Genomic DNA, 17,937 nt, shown 5'->3' with positions numbered 1-17,937 from the left:
GTTCTCTTGGCTTCCTCCCCACGTCTCTCCATTTCCAGCTAATATCTACCCCCCAGTGCTGCTTTTCTCCAGGCCTCTTGGCTCAGAGCCTTCCTTTGTTCACTTTTCAAAATTTCCCTGGACAATTATCAACACCCATGGAAGCCTAAAACTCTTCCATGGAGAGCAACTGGGTGTGGATAGGAAGAGAAAGTGTTATAGTATGAACCTCATCGTGGCACTAGGGGTTGGAAGCAAAAGTCTGAGGTTGACTCAACTAGGGACCTCTATGCCCAACTTGGGAATGTTCTATTAGGGATTCAGGTGACCTTCTGTAGTGTGTGAAATGATTTGTTTCCAACTGCTGATTGTTGTGTATAGAGTTGTATGTCCTGTAACCATCCTAAAGTCCTATCAGTTCTAGTTTTTTGTTTTGTTTTGTAGATTCCATAGAGTGCTCTACATAAACAATAATGTGTATGACTAGGGCACCTGGCTGGCTGTCAGTAGAGCGTGTGACTCTTGATCTCAGGGTCATGGGTTCAAGCCCCATGTTGGGCGTAGAGATTACTTAAACAATTTAAAAAAATTATGTGTGTGACTCAAGAGAGTTTTACTTCTTCCTTCCCAATCTGGATGTCTCTTATTTCCTTTTTCTGCTTTAGTGTACTGAGAACAATGTTTAGTACAATGCTGAATAGAATTGAGAGTGGACATCCTTGCTTCGTTCCTGACCTTAGGGAGAAAGCATTCAGTATTTCACCATTAAGTATGATGTTGGCTGTTTTTTATGATGCCCTTTATCATGTTGAGGAAAGTTCCCTTTTATTCCTAGTTCACTTAGTTTTTACAAATTTTTATTCTTTTTAGAGAGAGTGTGTGTGTGTATACAAAGGCAGGGGAGGGACAGAAGTAGAGAGGGAATCCTGAGCAGACTCCGTGCTCAGCACAGAGCCTGATGGTGGGCTTGATCCCACGACCCTGAGATCATGACCTGAGTTGAAATTGAGTCGGACACTTAACTGGCTGAGCCACCCAGGCTCCCTTTAGTTCACTTAGTTTTTAGTTAGAAGAGATGTTAGATTTTGTCTGATGCCTTTTCTGCATTTATTGAGAGGATTATATAGTTTTTCTGTTATATTCTTTTGTTTTTATTTTATTTTTTAGTAATCTCCTCACCCAATATGGGGCTCTAACTCATGACCCTGAGATCAAGAATCACATGCTATTCTGACTGAGCCAGCCAGGTGCCACTGTTTTTCTTTTATATTCTGTTATTATATGTTACATATAAGATGCTATAACATGAATAATGTTATATGTTATTGTTAATAATTCTCTTATTTATGGTGAAGTAAGTTTTGAATGTTAAAATCAATCTTATATCCCTGAGATGAATCTCATTTGGTCATAACGTATTATCATTTTATACTGTGTTGAATTTGATTTGCTAACTTTTTAAAAGAAATCTCACGTGAGGTTCATGAAGTATATTGGTGTATAATTTTCTTACATTGTCTTTGTCAGACTTTGATATTAGAACAATGTTGGCCTCATAGAATGAGTTGGGAAGTATTCTTTCTGCAGTTTTCTAAAAAGGTTGTATAAAATTGGTATTATTTCTTCCTTATGTTTAGCAGAATTCACAGGTGAAGTGTGTGAACCTGAGCCTGGAGTTTCCTTGTCCATTTCATCTAAGTAGGTAAATTTATTGGCATAAATTGTTCATTATATTCTTTATTATTCTTTTCATATCTGTAGATTCTGTAGTGATGCCACCTCTTTCATTTCCCATATTGGTAATTTTTGTCTTTTTTCTTTTTGTCCTGTTTAGTTTGGCTAAAGATGTCAATTCTGTTGATCTTCTTGAACTAGACAGAGATATGTCTGTTTCCTGCCTGATCATACTAAAGTGACATCTGCCAGGGAATCAGTCCTGCAGTTCCCAATCAGCTTTTTATGATTTCACTCTTAAACATGAACAGCCAAGCATCACCAGACATTTGAGGAAACTGCCCACATGCAATTGACAGATTAAGAGAAAAGATGACTCTAGATTACCAGAGGTTATTTGGGAAACAGAAAGGAGCTTTAAAAATACCTAAACCCTTAAGTGATTCTGGGATATAGAAATTCAACTATATATATTACATGCAAAAAGCAAGAACAGGATGCTCTTAAAAAATTAGGAGAAAGAAAGAGCTTTTGGCAAAAAGACTTGGAAAATAAAACAGAAAATCTTCCCAGAAAGTAGAACCAAAGTATCAAGACCATGTGAGAGAAAATGATCAAAAGGCAGTATGGTTCTGAGTTATAGAAAGGAAATCCAGAAAGAATAGAGAACATAGAAAAGGAAAGAGACATCAAAATTTTCATGAACTGAATGATGTCATTGGCTTAAAAGGGTTCACTGAACACTCAGCATTATAGATGTCAAAAGATCCTTGCTGTGAAAGTTCATTTGCACCAGGAACAAAGAATTCTTAAATGCTTCTAGAGTAGAAAAACCAGTCACCTGCAAGGGGAGAGGAATCAATTATACTGACAGCAGAGTTAGCAACAATGGCTGCCTTAAAATTTTTGAGGAAAATGTTTTTTTAAAGTATAGGTTTATATCCAGCCAAACTATCATTTCAGACATGGAATGACTTACGAAATTTACTTCCTCTTTTTTTTAAGGAAGTTATTTGAGGATGTGCTAAAAACAAAATAAAAGGTGTGTAACAAGACAGCCAAGAAGGAAATAGTGGTCCACCCACTATTAGGAAAGCAGCTAAGTCCTAGGATGTTAACTGTAGAGTGGCAAGATGATGAAGGGTTCTGGGTAGTAGATTTCTGAAATAAAGAAAACTTGACAGAATAGTTGACTAGATGTAAAGGTTGAAAACTAAGACTGATAAAACCAAAGAATATAAGGAAAAGGCAACCAGAAACTCCAGGAAAACCGAAAAGCTGTCTGAGAAAGAAAAAGTAACTGTGGTACCTTTATTGGTTGTGCAGTCAACAGTAGTTATGTAGTCACAACAATTCAGGGTTTCAACTTTCAGAATCAACATATAAATAAAAATTGAAAAACATAGTTGTGGTTATAGGACAATGTAAGTGTTACCAACCTTGATAAAAATACAGGTTAGAGTTGTTGGGAGGTGGGAGGGAAGGAGGAAAGCTGAAGGGAAAGGTAGGGGCACTAAAAACTTCATCTTACTATGTGTGGTATCAAAAGATATTGTCTAAAGTGATGAAAAATAAAGATATAAGTATATTAAACTTACAAAAGCATCAGCAGATCTAAAAATGATGTTGGGAGGATGGGGAAGGGTGGATCCATTAGAGCAGGAAGGTGATAATGTCTAGAACTGATAAACCAAGAAAGATAGCTTGTAGAAAAATAAGAAGGTAATTAGACAGAAAAACAGTTCAAATGAAACAATCCTGGTTGTTCTGAGGAGTGAGCCTGGGGGTGTGCTATAGAGGATACTTGCTTTTCATCACTGAGTAAGCTCTTCAGTGCTATTTATTCACATGCATAAATTCTTTGATAGGGATCCCTGGGTGGCGCAGCGGTTTGGCGCCTGCCTTTGGCCCAGGGCGCGATCTTGGAGACCTGGGATCGAATCCCACGTCGGGCTCGCGGTGCATGGAGCCTGCTTCTCCCTCTACCTATGTCTCTGCCTCTCTCTCTCTCTGTGTGACTATCATAAATAAAAATAAAAAAAAATAAATTCTTTGATAAAATTAAATGTTGAGCCCTTGAATAAGGGCCATGCACTGTTCTAGGTGACACAGTGATGAACACACACAGCCTCTGCCCTCTTGGGGCTTCCAAGCCTGTGGCTGGGACCACAGAAGCTCCTCCAATCTCTATTTATTATTCCCACTTCTCCTAAGCTCTAGACTCAAATTCCAGTCACCAGTTGCACATCTCTCCCTAAAGGTATCTCTCGCTGGTTAGGGCCTTAGATGTCTCCTATCTCTGAAATGTTCCTTGCTTTCTGTTGTGATGATGCTCAGGGCTTTGCTTTCTGGAGACCTTCAGAGCTCCAACCCTTGTGTCTATCTCCTCCAGTTGCCTCCACCCACTCCCTGCAGACCTCTGAGCACAGGACCTCTTGCTGACCCTTATTAGAGCTGGGCAGACTGTGTGGGCTGCCCATTTTGAATCTCTGATCTGCTGCACACAGAGCCTGCAAGGTGGATGCTCAGCAAAAGTCTGTGCAAAGAAATGAATTCTTCATCCTTCTCACCCTGCCAGACCATGTGGCTTGTCCTCTATTTTTCACCTCAAGTTCCCACTCTTCTATGTCCAGATTTGAGTGTGGCCTGCACGATTTGTATGCCTGACCCATCTTCCTTTCTAATCACTCAGATCTTGGTCACTCCTCTTCCCCTGATAATCCTTTATGCTAATACCCAAATTAGAAACCTGGGTAGTGACCCCCCTCACATCCCCAGCTTGACTTCCCCTAGCTGATGTTGACCTTGTACAGGTCCCTTTCTCCATCCCTACTGCTTCTCTTCATCTCCCAACACCAAAGTCAACACAAACCTAGGACTGACTACCTTCTGGCTGAGTGCTTCCCATTTTGCCTCCTCTGTGCCCAGGTGGTCATGACTCTGCTCTCACAGATGAAACTGCACAGGTCACACATCTGGTAAGAGCAGTGCCTTGACCTGAAGAACCCAGGTCTGACTGGCCACTGTGTTCTTTGAAATCTCTTTAGGCTTCTAGCTGGACCACTGCAACCATATTTCCCTCCAATTTGGGCTTCTTAAAGACCTCAGAGTGAGCCTGCTGTATCACACCAGCCTCTGGTCACATCCAGGCTATAGAGTGGCTTCAAAGATCCTGTATGGTCTGCCCTCTGCCCTCTGGTTGCATCTCCTGGTAGCCCGCTCCTTCCTTGCCCCGAGTGCAAGCTCCCCCAAAGCACAGCTTTTGTGCCTAAGTGCCTTTGCACCTGCTATTTCAGACACTCAGAAAGTCTTACATCTGGCAAAATCCTACTCATCCCTGACAGGCCAACTCACCTCCCCAGTGTCATCTTCTGTGTGACAGACACACCTAGCCGTCCTACCCACATTTTAATTTTTAGTTAACTCATCAGACTCAGGGCCTAACACAAGACTAAGAGCTGAAGGGGGTGCAATAAATGTCACAGGAGTGAGTTAAGGTGTCTGCATAAATTTGTCACCCCACGAGTTTGGGAAAGGGAAAAGCTGCTCTCTGGTTGTTGGTTCTTGGCACATTTTTAATGCTGGCCCATGTCCTGGGAGAGAAGGTCCCAAGAAGAAAGCCCCTATTTCAGTGGAGACCTAAAGGGCACACAGCTTTGCTCATTGCTAGAGAAGAGTGCAAAGGCCAAAGGAGGCCAGTATTTGTGGAAGCCAACTGCTTCTCTCTGCAAAGCCTCCAATCGTCAGCCAGGAACAACTGAAGGTGATTTGGGGGTTATGAGCGGTTTGGGACAATTCATGAGTCGTTGTGTGGGCCCAAGGCCACCGCGGCTTCCGCGTGCCCAGAAGCCCTCCAAGAGTCGCCAGAACCTGCGGCCTTTACTCCAAGGTGTGCCTGCGTGCTTGTGCGCACAAGCTCGTGCACCGCGTGGGGCCCAGGGCTGATTCCCCGCCCCTCGCCTGCCCCGCCCCGCCCGCCCCTCGGCGCCCGGCCCCGCTCCCACCTGTCACCCCCATGCTGACCGAGGCTCTGTCAGGGAGGCGGGGAGCGGGCTGGTGGCTGCTGCCCCTCCGCCTCCAGTGCGCTCTTTGGTTGGGGGCTTTGGGGGACGCCGGAGATGCTGGGGGCGCCAGCGCCTGTGATGTCGCCGTCTCTGTTACGTCCCTGGGAAAGACGCCCCGGATTCCCGGCGGCGTGTGGGCGGGGCGGCCGTTGGGGGGTGTCCCCCGGAGGGGCCGGAGCGCCCCCCGAAGACGTGGGCTGCGGGGCTCTTCCCAGCAGGCCCAGAGGGAGGGCCACCGGTAAGCTCCGATGGCCTTGCTCCTGCCCCCTCCTGCCGTGCAGGACCCCTCCGGCCTTGACCCCAAGTGTGCACGTGCCCAGGCAACACACACATACATACTTGAGCAAGACTTCAGGGAGTGTGGAGCCAGATTTGACGAGGTGCCCTGTGTGTCAGTGGCATCCATCCTCAGATGGGCCCCTGCCCCATCACCCAGGAACCCACTCCTGAAAGTCACCTGGTCACTCAGGGCTGGGAGAGGGCTGGGCGATCTTTGTTCTGGGCTCCTGGTGTGCTCCCACCTATCCACCTCAGGACATTGCCCAGGCCTTCTCGACCTCTCTTCCTCAGCCTGGCAGTGTTTGACCAGGGACTGGGTGGGGCAAGATGCCACTGGCTGGAGCATCTTGCCTAACTGGTTTGAATGGATAGGGCAAATATAGGACTGGAAGCTTTCACTGGGAGGGATGGTGGGAAAAGTAACCTCACTCAAGGGCTACAAACAGTTGCTGCCAAAAATAAAGGGCAGCCTTGACCAGATCCCACCAAGAAGGCACAGGGAGGCAGCTGTTAGGATCTGAGGTAGGCAAGAGTGGGGACAGCCATGCCCTAACACATTTGTCATCACCCCAAACTTTATTGCTTACAAAGAGTACCACCCGAACTCTGCAGTACCAAGGCTGCAGCTCTTTATGTGCTGGGGGCCGGGGTCTCTCCCTGGGGAGCAGAATGGCTCGATGTGGATAGCTGGACAGAGGCCACCTTGGCAAGACATGGGGATGAGCTCTTCCCAAGGAGGACTCCCAGGGGACACCCCTTACCTCCAGGAGCGGAGGCTAGCAGGCCCTCACACAAGGATTCACAGTTGATTAATGCTACATGAGTCCTGATCAGCCCCCCTGCCCGCTGAAGAAGAGACTGGGTTGGGGAAATGGGGTAGGTGGTGGTGGTGGTGGGGGGCTCATCTTAAAGAAATCCAGAGGTTTGAGGGGTCATGCGCATGGAGACAGGTCAAGACTCGAATCCCTTCACCCCATCTCCTGGCCTGCTTTTGCGCATGCAGAACCACTGACCTGCCCTCTTTGAGGGCAGCCATGAAAGTGCTTTGAGGTCATCAGAGTGCAAAGTGCAGTTGGCATTGCCCCTGAGAGAGGGGAAGGGCAGGGCCAGTGTGAGTGTAAGGCCTGGGCTGTGTCTCAGGAAGCTGGTGTGCACGATGTCTAAAGCCGTGGCCGGAGGGAAGAGTAGCGCTCACACCTGCTACTTTCTTCCACATGGATGAGATCACACCCCATCCTCAGACTGCTCCCATCGGCCAGGGCACCTACCACCCTTCACTTCTACAGATGAGGTGGCTGAGTGCCAGTGAGTGATGCGCAGGGCTGGGTCTGCAGCCAGGGCTCGAGGCCTGCTGCCCTGGGGAAGACTGGTGGCCAGCAGCAAAGGGACATGTGCTTGGGGACTGAGAACCATTTCACTTAGATATCTGTGGTCCTGGGCGGAAGCTGAGTTCGGCTCTGGACCCGTGTTGCTACACCCTGACGGTGTGCCATTGTCGTCTCCCAGGGAGACTTCCCAGCATCAGGCGTGGCTCCTTCCCTGACTCTGTCAGAAGAGTTTCTAGATCTAAAAAGAGGCTTCGATGGCCACAAGAGGGTCAGAGGGCTCCCCTTTAGCTCAAGGATGGGTACGCTTGCTGCCTCACTCCTATACTGGACCTGAGTATGCATCCTCAGGCACTTGACACTCTCCCACCTGCTCTGAAGCCAAGGGACTTGCTCACCCCTCCTTGACCTAGGCCGGAAGCTACTCTACCCTGACGGTCAGCAAGTGGTCACTGATCCAAACACGTCAGGTCAGCTTGTTGTCTAGACCGGGGCAGAGAAGACCCTCTTTGTTCCCCACGGGAGGAGGCCTCCTGCCTCCCTCCTCCTCCTCATGTGGGCACGAGGTGTTCTCCTGGCAGGGTCTGGCAGGTCACAGGAGATCCTGGGAGGCATTCTGCTTGTCCCTAGGCCCACCGCTGAGCCAGGGTTGGCAGATCCCCAGGAGCGGGCTGAGCCTGTGTGTCAGGGTCAGCACTGAGCACCGAGAAGGCAGGCTGCTTTAGAAGAGTGGAGCCAGTGATGGAAGGCTGGGTTACGGCCTATTCTCCAGCTGGCCATGCTTGACCCTCCAGCTCCAGGCAAAGCTGCCATCAGGGGCCAGGGTGCACTGCAGGTCGATGCCCGAGTCCGGCACCTCCATGTCATACCGCACGGGCTGCCCATCCTTGGTCACCAAGCTGAAGGCTGCGGCTGGGATCTGGGGGCAGAGCAAACCAGCAGGCCTGAGATCGTGGCATGGGGCTCAGAGGCTGCCTAGAAGGGCAAAACTGGGGTCTCCTGAGGCGGGGCAGTCTCCCTCCAGCCAAACAGGCAGTCCTGAAGGCATACTCTCGCCTTTAGTCCTGGAGGACTCAGAGAGTCTCACCTAGCCTGAGGGAAGGTCCTGAGGACTCCTCAACTGCCATTGTCAGGCTCACCCTGGGACCTTGGGGGATCTCTGAAGCCAACCATTCCCTCCTGTACCAGTTCTATTTATTCAAAAGCCTTCCTCCTGGAGGGCTGGGCCAGGTACACTGACTGCCGGGACTCTGCCTCTAGGTGTATACCTGCCCCCTTACCTGGCTGCTGATGCCAGTTGCGATGTCCCCCACCTTGACCCGGTGAAACTCTCGGATGTGCAGGTGTTCGCCATTGAGAGACTGTATCTGGATTTTCACACCTAGAAGGCAGGCAGCAGGACCCATCAGGAGAGTGGCTGGAGGCTCCCTAAGGAGCCCCATGCAGAGGGACGCAGCATGGCTCTGAGGAAGCTGACTGACATTTAGGCTGGAGCAGCCCAAATGCTATACACGTGCTGGTTCTTCCTGGTAGTCTTCTATCAACACCTAGAATTTGGCTTGCACGATGCAAAGAGCTAAGCCTGGCTCTGAAGGGGAACTAGTATTTCAACCTGCACACAAAGCAGAACGGAAGTGGGAACAGAGACTCCGAAATTAGCCTGTGGGCAATTCAGGCCCACAAGTAATGTTGTCTGAGCTGGGGTGGCCGTTGGCCAGGCCGTGGGGGCTTGATCCGTGTGTTGTGTCACACTGGGAAGAGGCCTGTCAAAATTCACCATGTAACCTGTGCAGCCACACTCAAAAACATCTTATGACTTTAAATCCCGGGAGGACCCCAGCAAACTTGCTGCTGAGTTCTTGATGAAAATGCTCATGAGGTCTTATTCCTCCTTTTCCCTTCGAGACATTATTTCTTGACTCTAGGCCAGGAGAGGCTGCTTTGTGCCCCAAGCAACGAGCCTTCTGGAACTCCCCATTGGCAGCCCATGAGGGGCAATGGTCCTTCACTGCCCCACCAGGAAAGGCTCTTGGGCAATCAGGGCCTTTGCTCTAAACTGACTTCATGGCCAGTCTGGGCACCAGGTGCCTTCTCCCCTACCTCCCAGCTCCCTAAATCCAGGCAAATCAGGTACTGCGGGGGCTGCTGAGCAGGCAAGGGTTGGGCTGTACCATTGAAATAGCTCGGAGTGTCAGTGGGCCGCCCCCGGGCCAGCACCATGTCCCAGCTGGAGCTGCGAGCCTCTGCCTGGCTGCTCCACGAGTGCACGCCGGAACTCAGGGTGTCCCGTGAGCTCTGAGAAGCCTTTGACGGGTTCTGAAACAAGAGTGGATACAACTCAGGCCCCCGGACTTGGGCGGCCGTCTCTGGCCTTGGTTGGATTTGGGGCACAGGGGCTCTGGGCCCTCCTTCAGGGTGAGGGACTGCTCACATCCTGGGCTGGAGTGTGGCCCTACTGGGCACTTTGGGGGCAAAGCAGGGGGCTGAGGTCATGAGGGGTTCCTGGGCTGGAGGAGGGTGAGGAATATTTCTAGGGGGACCCAAGTCCAAATCTTCCCATTATCCCTAGCAGCCAAACCATTCCCCAATTCCCAGGTGTGTGGAAGAAAGATTATCTCACTCTGAGAAACCATGCCCCCCCTGCCCTGGTGGGGAGCCTTTCCACAAGGAAGGAGTGACTCCCTTCAGCCTCCCTTTACCAGCAGGACACAAAGTTCTGGGCTGTGGCTCTGGGTCCACGGCCCGCTTACCTTCTCGCTGTCGTCTGATAGAGACAGGCTGTCGATGCTGAGGCACGAGAGAATTTGCTCCTGCTCCTCCAGTGAAAATGGCTGGGACAGGCTGTTCAGAAATAATTCTGCAGGGAGAGGCAGAGGATGGCTGTGAGAGACTGGGAACGGCCCGGCCCGTCTGGGTATCCGGCCACCCGGACCGCAGGAGGACCTCTGGGGGAAGGCGCCCATGCTGGCTGCAGAGGGAGGGGAGCACAGGCCCCGGGGCCGTGGCCAAGGCTGCCATACCTATTTCCAGCTGCTGCAGTTCCTGCTCAGGTAGTGTCGCCTTCCGCTCAGCTGAGCTGGGGTTTTTGGCAGGGGTCGGGTCCAGGGAGGACAGAGGCAACGGCTCCCAGGTCTCAGACTCCTCCTTGCCCCAAGTCAGGCTTGGAGACTTGTTCCGCTCTGGGGGCTCTGGGGGCAGCGGAGGTTGGAGCTGAGGGGCCCCGCCAGTAGTGTCCTCAGTTGGCTGGGGCCCTGGAGCCTCAGGTGAGAGCTCCCTCGGCTGGGCTTGCAGGGTCCGGTGACAGTGGCCTTGGCTGGGCGGGGCCTGGACTTGGTGTGGCAGCGGACGTCTTGGCTCTTTGTACTCTCCCCTCCAAGGACTCCTCAGGCCCCCCACTGTAAAACAGCACAAGTGGTGAGGCAGAGACAGGCCAGCCCAGATGCTGGGCCAGGCTGGGCGGCCTTCCTGAGCACAGGGCTGGAGGCAGGCAGCGAGGGAGGACTCTTGTCTCACTCAGGGACACAATTCAGGAGGGCAGCGTGTGGTCTTGGAGGAGGCTTCTTCCCTAAGATGGCCTTCTACGATGGGAATAGGACAGTATTTCTGTCTATGCCATCTTCCTTCTAGGTCATAATCACAACTTTAAAAATGACAGAAATGGCTCCAAGGAAGGACTCTGTCACTAGTAAAGAGAAGATTTAAAAACAGCTCTGAGTAACACCAGCTTCGAGGTCCCATGTAAACTGGCCTCCTTGCCCCCCCACCCCCAACTGCCATCTCTCTTGCCCTCCCTCTCTGCAGCTGGTGCTTCCTAAGGGTGCCATTTCTCTGGAGTGTGGTAACAGGTTTATCTATGTTGGTGGGGGGTGGGGGGGCAGGAGGGCATGCAAGGTCTCTCTCCTGTTTTATTTATTCCCCTTTCATTCCCATAACCAAAGCCATTCCCATGCCCACCTCCTGGTGACAATCTATTATGTTTGATGTGTCACTTTGGGTTCAATCATGCTTTTAGCAAAGTCTGTGTTGTTTTCACTGATCAATATTGAATTTACTGGGCGCCTGGGTGGCTCGCTCAGCTAAGTGTCAGCCTTTGGCTCAGGTCATGGTCCCCCAGAGTCTGGGGATGGAGCCTGGAGCCAGGCTCCCCTGCTGAGCAGGGGAGCTTAACTTCTCCCTCTGCTCCTCTCCCGACTCTTGTGTTCTCTCCCTCTTACACTCTCACTCTCAAATGAATAAAATCTTAAAATCTTAACTTTTTAAAAAAATTTACAAAAAAGGCATCGTGTTTTCTATCCATCCTCTTTTTTACCTGGCACTATGGTTTTAAAATCCAGCCGGTTGTTCTGTGAACACTGACTTGCTTTAACTGCTGCATGGCGTTCCCTGTGACACACCCTGCCTACCACCCTTGCCTTTGGCCCCTCCGCTCTCCCAGGAAGGGACACGCCATCGCACCCTACTCCCCTCCCACAAATGACTCAGCAGCATGCATCCTCAGCATGTCCCCTTAAGGATCTGGTGAGAACCTCTTTGGCATGCCGGGTATGGAGTGCTAGGTCACAGGTCTGCAGATGTCTGCGAGTGCTACCAGGTGCCCCCCAGCAGAGCCTAAGGGCTACTGCCCCATCTCCTCACCACCACTTGGTGCTACGAACTTTCTGCCTTTTCTCACTTAATGGCTGGAAAGTGGTACCTGGCTTTATTTCACATTCACTGATGACTAATGGGCTTGAGGCCCCCTTTGTATGTTGTAGTCCCTGTCCCCCATCTATTGAGCAGCGAGGCGCAGTACAAAGCACTTCTACTCACACTACCATCTTCTAACAAGCCCAAGGCGGGTGTCATCTCTATGCTCTAGATGGGGACACCAAGGCTCTGAGAGGTTGAGAGGTCCTTGCCCTTGACCACAGCACTACCCTGTGGGGTCCCGTGCCCCTACAGCCAGTGGGGGCTCTTACCATGCTGCAGCGCCAGGCTGACTTTTCCCCCCAGCTCCACTGCAGACGCACGGCGGCCAGGCTCTTTCCTCAGCCCCTCCTGGATGGCCTGGGCAGTGAGAGGGGCGCAGGAGGGTGGGATCTCCCTCACAGGCGGAGGCTCGCTGGCGATCTGTGGGTCAGAAGGCAACATGTGTGGCCTGTCCCCCCTCACTTCCCAGGATCCAGCTTTCTGTTCTTGCTCTTCCCCACTCTCCCCTACCCTGGGGTTGGTCAAAAAGACTGGAGAGGGCTGGGACTTTTCCAAGGAAAAGGAGAAAAGGGGCCAGGTAGGCCAGGCCAGTGCCAGACGGCAAGGTGCCCATGACCAGCCCATCGGAAGGCAGCAGAGATGGCACAGTGTATGAGTGGAGGAGAGCCCCGACCTGCCATGAACTCAAGGGGATCCCTCACTTAGGATCTCTCCTTGGGCCTTCAGATTTGGGTGGCAAATATTTTAGCTAGGATCCCGCATTTATGATGAGGCCTCTTCCTGTTGCCATCTGCCACCCAAGAGCAGCCCAAATGGGGGCCACCTTAAGCGTGCAGCCTGGGCCCTGTGGCCCTGCTGGCTCTCCCTCTTCGCCATCCCAGGTGCCGTCACTGACCTTGAGGCAGAGTGGCCCTCTAAAGTACTGGGTCCAAGGGTGGCAGCCGTTGAGCATGTGAAGCATCATGCAACAGCTGCTCCAGACATCCACCTTAGCATCACAGGGCTTGCCCATCACCACCTCTGGGGCCATATGGGTCTCTGTGCCAGGGATGTAGTCTCCTGAGAAGGTGGGGTGAGACCGGAAAGCCAACTATGAACTTTGATGGGTAAGAGCCTTGGCAATGACCCCCTCTCCCCCTGGCCACTGAGTCAATTCGGTGAAAATACCTGGAAAAACCTAGAATTTATCTCTGTTAAAGTATCTCAGACAGAAAGGAAGCTTCCATATCAAACCTGCTGGGGATGAGCTAAGTCAGGGGTTCCGCTGGGAACTGGTACAAAGAATACATCACCCAAAATAGGGGCTCGGCCCTTTGGACCAAATCTTTAGAATGCTTTTTTTTTTTTAAGATTTAATTTATTTATTCATGAGACACACACACACACACACACAGAGAGAGGCAGAGACACAGGCAGAGAGAGAGGCAGGCTCCATGCACAGAGCCTGATGCAGGACTCCAGTATCACACCTTGGGCCAAAGGCAGGTGCTCAACCCCTGAGCCACCCGGGTGTCCCTTTAGAATGCTTTTTAAAATTGGGGAGGAGGGGATCCCTGTGTGGCGCAGCGGTTTAGCGCCTGCCTTTGGCCCTGGGCGCGATCCTGGAGACCCGGGATCGAATCCCACGTTGGGCTCCCAGTGCATGGAGCCTGCTTCTCCCTCTGCCTATGTCTCTGCCTCTCTCTCTCTCACTGTATGCCTAACATAAATTAAAAAAAAAATAAAATAAAATAAGATTGGGGAGGGGCCTGGACATTGAAAATCAGGTTGCAGGAGCCTAATTAATGGTTTGATGTTCCTGAAATTTTAGTGAGTGGGAAAAAAACCCCAAAAGACTTCTACGCATGAAAGACTAGAAGGATCAATACCAGATATGAAGTTTTCCCCCCACTTCTGGTGATTTGAATTTTTTATTTTTGCTTAGTTCTACTTTCTACAAAAGATTTTAGAAAAGGATTATTTTTGTAATAAGAAAAAAACTCACTATTTTAAAGTGAAGGGCAGATGTCCGTTAGAATTTACGTCTTTAGAATGATCAACACAGTCCTTTAATAACAGAATCACTTCTAAAAGATTGTTTTTCTTTTGGTCAAGAAGAAATAATTTTATGCTTAATGCTCTAAATGAAAAAAGCAAAGTATAGGGGCGCCTGGGTGGCTCAGTCAGTTAAGCATCTTGTCTTCAGCTTAGGTCCTGGGATCAAGCCCTGCATTGGGCTCCCTGCTCAGCCAGGAGCCTGCTTCTCCCTCTCCCTCTCCTGGTCCCCCTGCTTGTGCTCTCTCACTCTCTCTCTGTCAAATAAATAAATAAAATCTTAAAAAAAAAGTGCAGGGCACAAAATTGGGTTATATCAGCCTTAACTTTGTACGGGTAAAAAAAAAAAAAAAAAAGAAAGAAAGAAAGAAAGAAAGAAAGAAAGAAAGAAAGAAAGACAGACAACCTGGAAGGAATTATGTAAAATGTTCATGATCATCTCTCCAGTTAAGAGGAGCAGAGTGGGCTCTATTCACCTCTTCTAGACCACGTGACTCTGTAGTTGCCCAATATTTTACAATGGATGTGGATTATTTTATTTTATTTTTATTTTTGATTATTTTAATAATCTAAGAACAAACATTTCTCCAGCTACAGAGCCTTGACCCCCCATTAGCCCTCCTGTTGTGCTTCCAGAAACCATGCTCAGAGGTCCAAGAGGGCCATGGCCACAGGCTGGGAGCACAGCCCTCCATAAAAGGCTACAGAAGATGGCTGGAGCTCTGAGGGTGCCTGGGCAGGAGACCTGGAACAGGGCAGTCAGCCTTTCTGTTCCCTTCTCTGTGGAACAGTAATATCTGAAAATATCAGCATCTGATGCTCATTCCTGTGTTGAAACCTAACAAAAGCTTTCTGCGAACCTAGAGTTGTGGAGGGCTAAAACAGAATGGTAGACAAGGAGCACTTGCATCTCTATTACTGACTGCCATTCCAAGCGCACAGGAGACCTGGGGTGACTGAGCAAAGGCCCCTGCTAGTCATCTTGGAAGGGCAATGGAGGCGGGGCTTACCCGTGACCACGGACTTCCCCAGCCCGTTGGGTTGAAGGCACACGGCATGGCCGAAGTCACAAAGGGCTGCGCGGCTCCCATCGCTGGACAGGAGCACGTTGTCAGCTGCAGGCCACCCCAGAGAAGAGGAGGAACAGGTGAGTCAGTGTAGGCCCCAGCCCACTCTGGACCTCCAGGGAGGCAGTTCCTGGCCAACCCTACATGGCAGCTGCTGCTTCTGATTAGTTTCATTAGTCATGAGGAAGGGAAGGGGGTGATCAGCTCAGGCTAGAGGCAGGGAGAAGGCAGATCTCTGAGGTACAGGGACAGAGTTTACTCCTGGGGCCGCTGCCACTCAGCTCTACTGTCCCCCCGCCTTCTCCCAGTGGTCATGGGCCTGTAGGAGCTGGATCTGCCACTGGCAGCTATGGTGTCAGGCTGAGGGCTTGGTCAGCACACTTCCCCGTCCCACCAGCATAGCCCTATCGGCCAGACTCAGGCCCTGCCCCAGGGGATGGCCAGGCAGGCCCAGATCCACGAGGAAATCAGGCAGGATGAGGTAAGAGAGGAGCTAGCTGGGGACCAGGGCGGTCGGGGCATGAGCCTCACCTTTGATATCTCCGTGCAGAATCCTTCGAGAGTGGAGGTATTCCAGCCCTTCTAGAGCCTGGCCTAGGTAGTAAAGGGCCCGGTCCTCTGGCAGACAGCCCTTCTGCTTTATGAGCTGACCCAGCGAGCCACCTAGGAGACCAACGGCCAGTCTTTATGTGGGGCATTTCCAGGTCTGCAGGCAGGCCAAGGGCAAAGGCCTTTGAAGGGCAGCTGGTGGAAAAGAGGCCTTTCCTGGCCATGTCACAGGGTCAGAAGGTTAAAAAACGGAATTACTAGGGACCAAGGTCAACCTGGGCAAGACGTGGGGAAACCCCAAGTCTTGGCTCTGAACTATGACAGGGGAAGAGTGGCGCCTGGCTCCTTACCTTCCAGCAGTTCCATGAAGATGTTGACCCAAGGACCTTCCTTCACAGCTCCATACAAAGGGACGATTCTGGGTGAGGTCAATCCCGCACACGCCATCAACTCCTCTGCCCGGAACACTTCGATGCGCACCTGGCAGGGCCCAGAGGTCTTTGTGAGTCAGGGTGAGTCCTGGGGCCATTTCCCTGGCATCCTGGCAGGACCCTCGGTGCTCCCTGCAGAGACTGCTAATGTTTCCCGTGTTGACTGTGAGGCCAGGCAGGGCCCCGGTGGGGCTACTGGACTCTGAAACTAAACTATGTACCCTGGGGGTCATGTTCAACTTCTAGTATGTGGTTAAAGTTCTGCACTGCTGATGTGTGTGGAAACAATTAGAATCACACAAAAACTACAACCCTATCCAGAGCCCTGGCATGCTGCCCACCCTCAAATCTGCCAAAAGCAGAATTTTTTCTCCCCTAGCCCAAATGGCCAGGCCATTTCTAGGATGTGGGACCTTTTGTTTATCAACATTTGTGTCTATTCCCCAGAGGCCGGGTTTCCATCTTATCTGCAGCCAGAGCCGATGCAGCCAAGATCCTGGCTCTGTCAGCACCCTTCTCAGCGCTTTTCTCAACTCCCAATTATTTGTCTTTTCCCCTGAGGATGAAAATGTCTATGTAGATGGAGAAGTGCTTGTTTATTCTGTTTGCAGCTGTTTCCCCAGGATCTTGGCCTAAGAGCAGCTTCTAAGGAGGAGTGGCTTGGCCAAGGCTCCTCCCGCAGGGACCACCCACTCCTTTGTGCCAGGGACCAGCACAGCAGGGTGGGATCCAAACATCCTAGACAGACTCTGGCTTGGCCATTTCCAAAGGTAGATTGCTTCCCCTAAGCTGTTTCCATATGCAAAGGGAGGTGACAGTGGTATCTGGTCCCGCATAGAGGGAGGACTTGGAGGGATGATAACCAACAATCAACACCAGGCCTGGCAACCAGTGGGTGCTCAGGAAATGTCAGGTGTCCACTTCCTCCAGGTCAAATAAGGGCGGCTCAGTAAACACCTGGAATTCTAACAGAGGCTTGTCCTTTCTGGCTGCAGCTGGTTCCTGAGTTAGCTTTGAGAGGTACCAGCAGGGGGCGCCAGTGGCAGCAAAACCAGCCTGGAAGAAACCAGTCAGGACCTGCCTGGCAGAGCTTTGCTTGGAGACGTGCTGACTTGGCAGGAGCTCTGCCGATGTGGGGCTTTTGGGCTTTTGGACTTTCGCCTATCAGTGGAAAATGTCTTCTGGTTACAGAATATCTGGTTTGGTTAATCAACTCGCATAAACTTTGACTCTTTGTCAGTGTTTCCAGCTCTGAAGCCGAGCTGGAATTCACCAACAGGACTTGTACTAGCAAATGTCTTTAACTCTCTGGCTCCCAAGCTGTGAGCGGAAGCACTCTGGGGCACCCCTGAGGACTCAGCAGGGCGCCGCAGGGTGTTTGACATTTGAGGGAAGCAGCAGTGATGGCTATCTTGTGGGGCATCACAGAAACTACTTGCTCAAAAGAGTTGTTTCAGCATTAGCTTGCGCTCCATTCTTTCCACAGATCTTCATGGAGCTAGGTTTCTGGAGGGGGCTGTGATAAAAGTACTTTAGGGGGGAAGTGTGGAGCAGGTGAGGGTGTCCAGCTGGATTTCAAAATTTGAGAATTGTGCAGTGCCCAGAGAGGCATACATCCCGTTAGGAATTATGGTTAAGAACAGAAGAAAAAGGTTCTTTGACTTATATGCATTGTTATTCAAATGACCACTAAGTTGTTAGGTTGAACACTACCTTTTGGGCAGCCGGGGATGGGGGTGGGGTGGGGTCGGCGGTTTAGCGCCGCCTTCAGCCCATGGCTGACCTGAAGACCTGGGATGGAATCCCACGTGGGGCTCCCTGCGTGAAGCCTGCTTTTCCCTCTGCC

General features: G+C 50.8%; 1 protein-coding gene across 1 annotated transcript in view; it reads right to left on the bottom strand.

Moving 5' to 3' along the window:
- Positions 1 to 1,679: 1,679 nt before the first annotated feature.
- The window catches only part of MAP3K14 (mitogen-activated protein kinase kinase kinase 14), a 51,352-nt gene continuing 35,094 nt past the window's right edge, over positions 1,680 to 17,937 (bottom strand). The window contains exons 7-16 of the mRNA XM_041724935.1: positions 16,011 to 16,140; positions 15,643 to 15,774; positions 15,055 to 15,159; positions 12,906 to 13,069; positions 12,280 to 12,430; positions 10,342 to 10,716; positions 10,072 to 10,178; positions 9,493 to 9,637; positions 8,602 to 8,702; positions 1,680 to 8,240 (exon numbers count right to left, since the gene is read on the bottom strand). Coding sequence (XP_041580869.1) covers positions 8,076 to 8,240; positions 8,602 to 8,702; positions 9,493 to 9,637; positions 10,072 to 10,178; positions 10,342 to 10,716; positions 12,280 to 12,430; positions 12,906 to 13,069; positions 15,055 to 15,159; positions 15,643 to 15,774; positions 16,011 to 16,140 — 1,575 coding nt within the window. The 3' untranslated portion in view covers positions 1,680 to 8,075. The remainder of the gene's footprint in view (positions 8,241 to 8,601; positions 8,703 to 9,492; positions 9,638 to 10,071; positions 10,179 to 10,341; positions 10,717 to 12,279; positions 12,431 to 12,905; positions 13,070 to 15,054; positions 15,160 to 15,642; positions 15,775 to 16,010; positions 16,141 to 17,937) is intronic.

The sequence above is a fragment of the Vulpes lagopus genome, chromosome 12, assembly GCF_018345385.1.
Source record: "Vulpes lagopus strain Blue_001 chromosome 12, ASM1834538v1, whole genome shotgun sequence".
In the NCBI taxonomy this organism is placed as follows: domain Eukaryota; kingdom Metazoa; phylum Chordata; class Mammalia; order Carnivora; family Canidae; genus Vulpes; species Vulpes lagopus.
The sequence above is the reverse complement of the archived record's forward strand: the minus strand, read 5'-3'. Positions and strand labels throughout refer to the sequence as shown.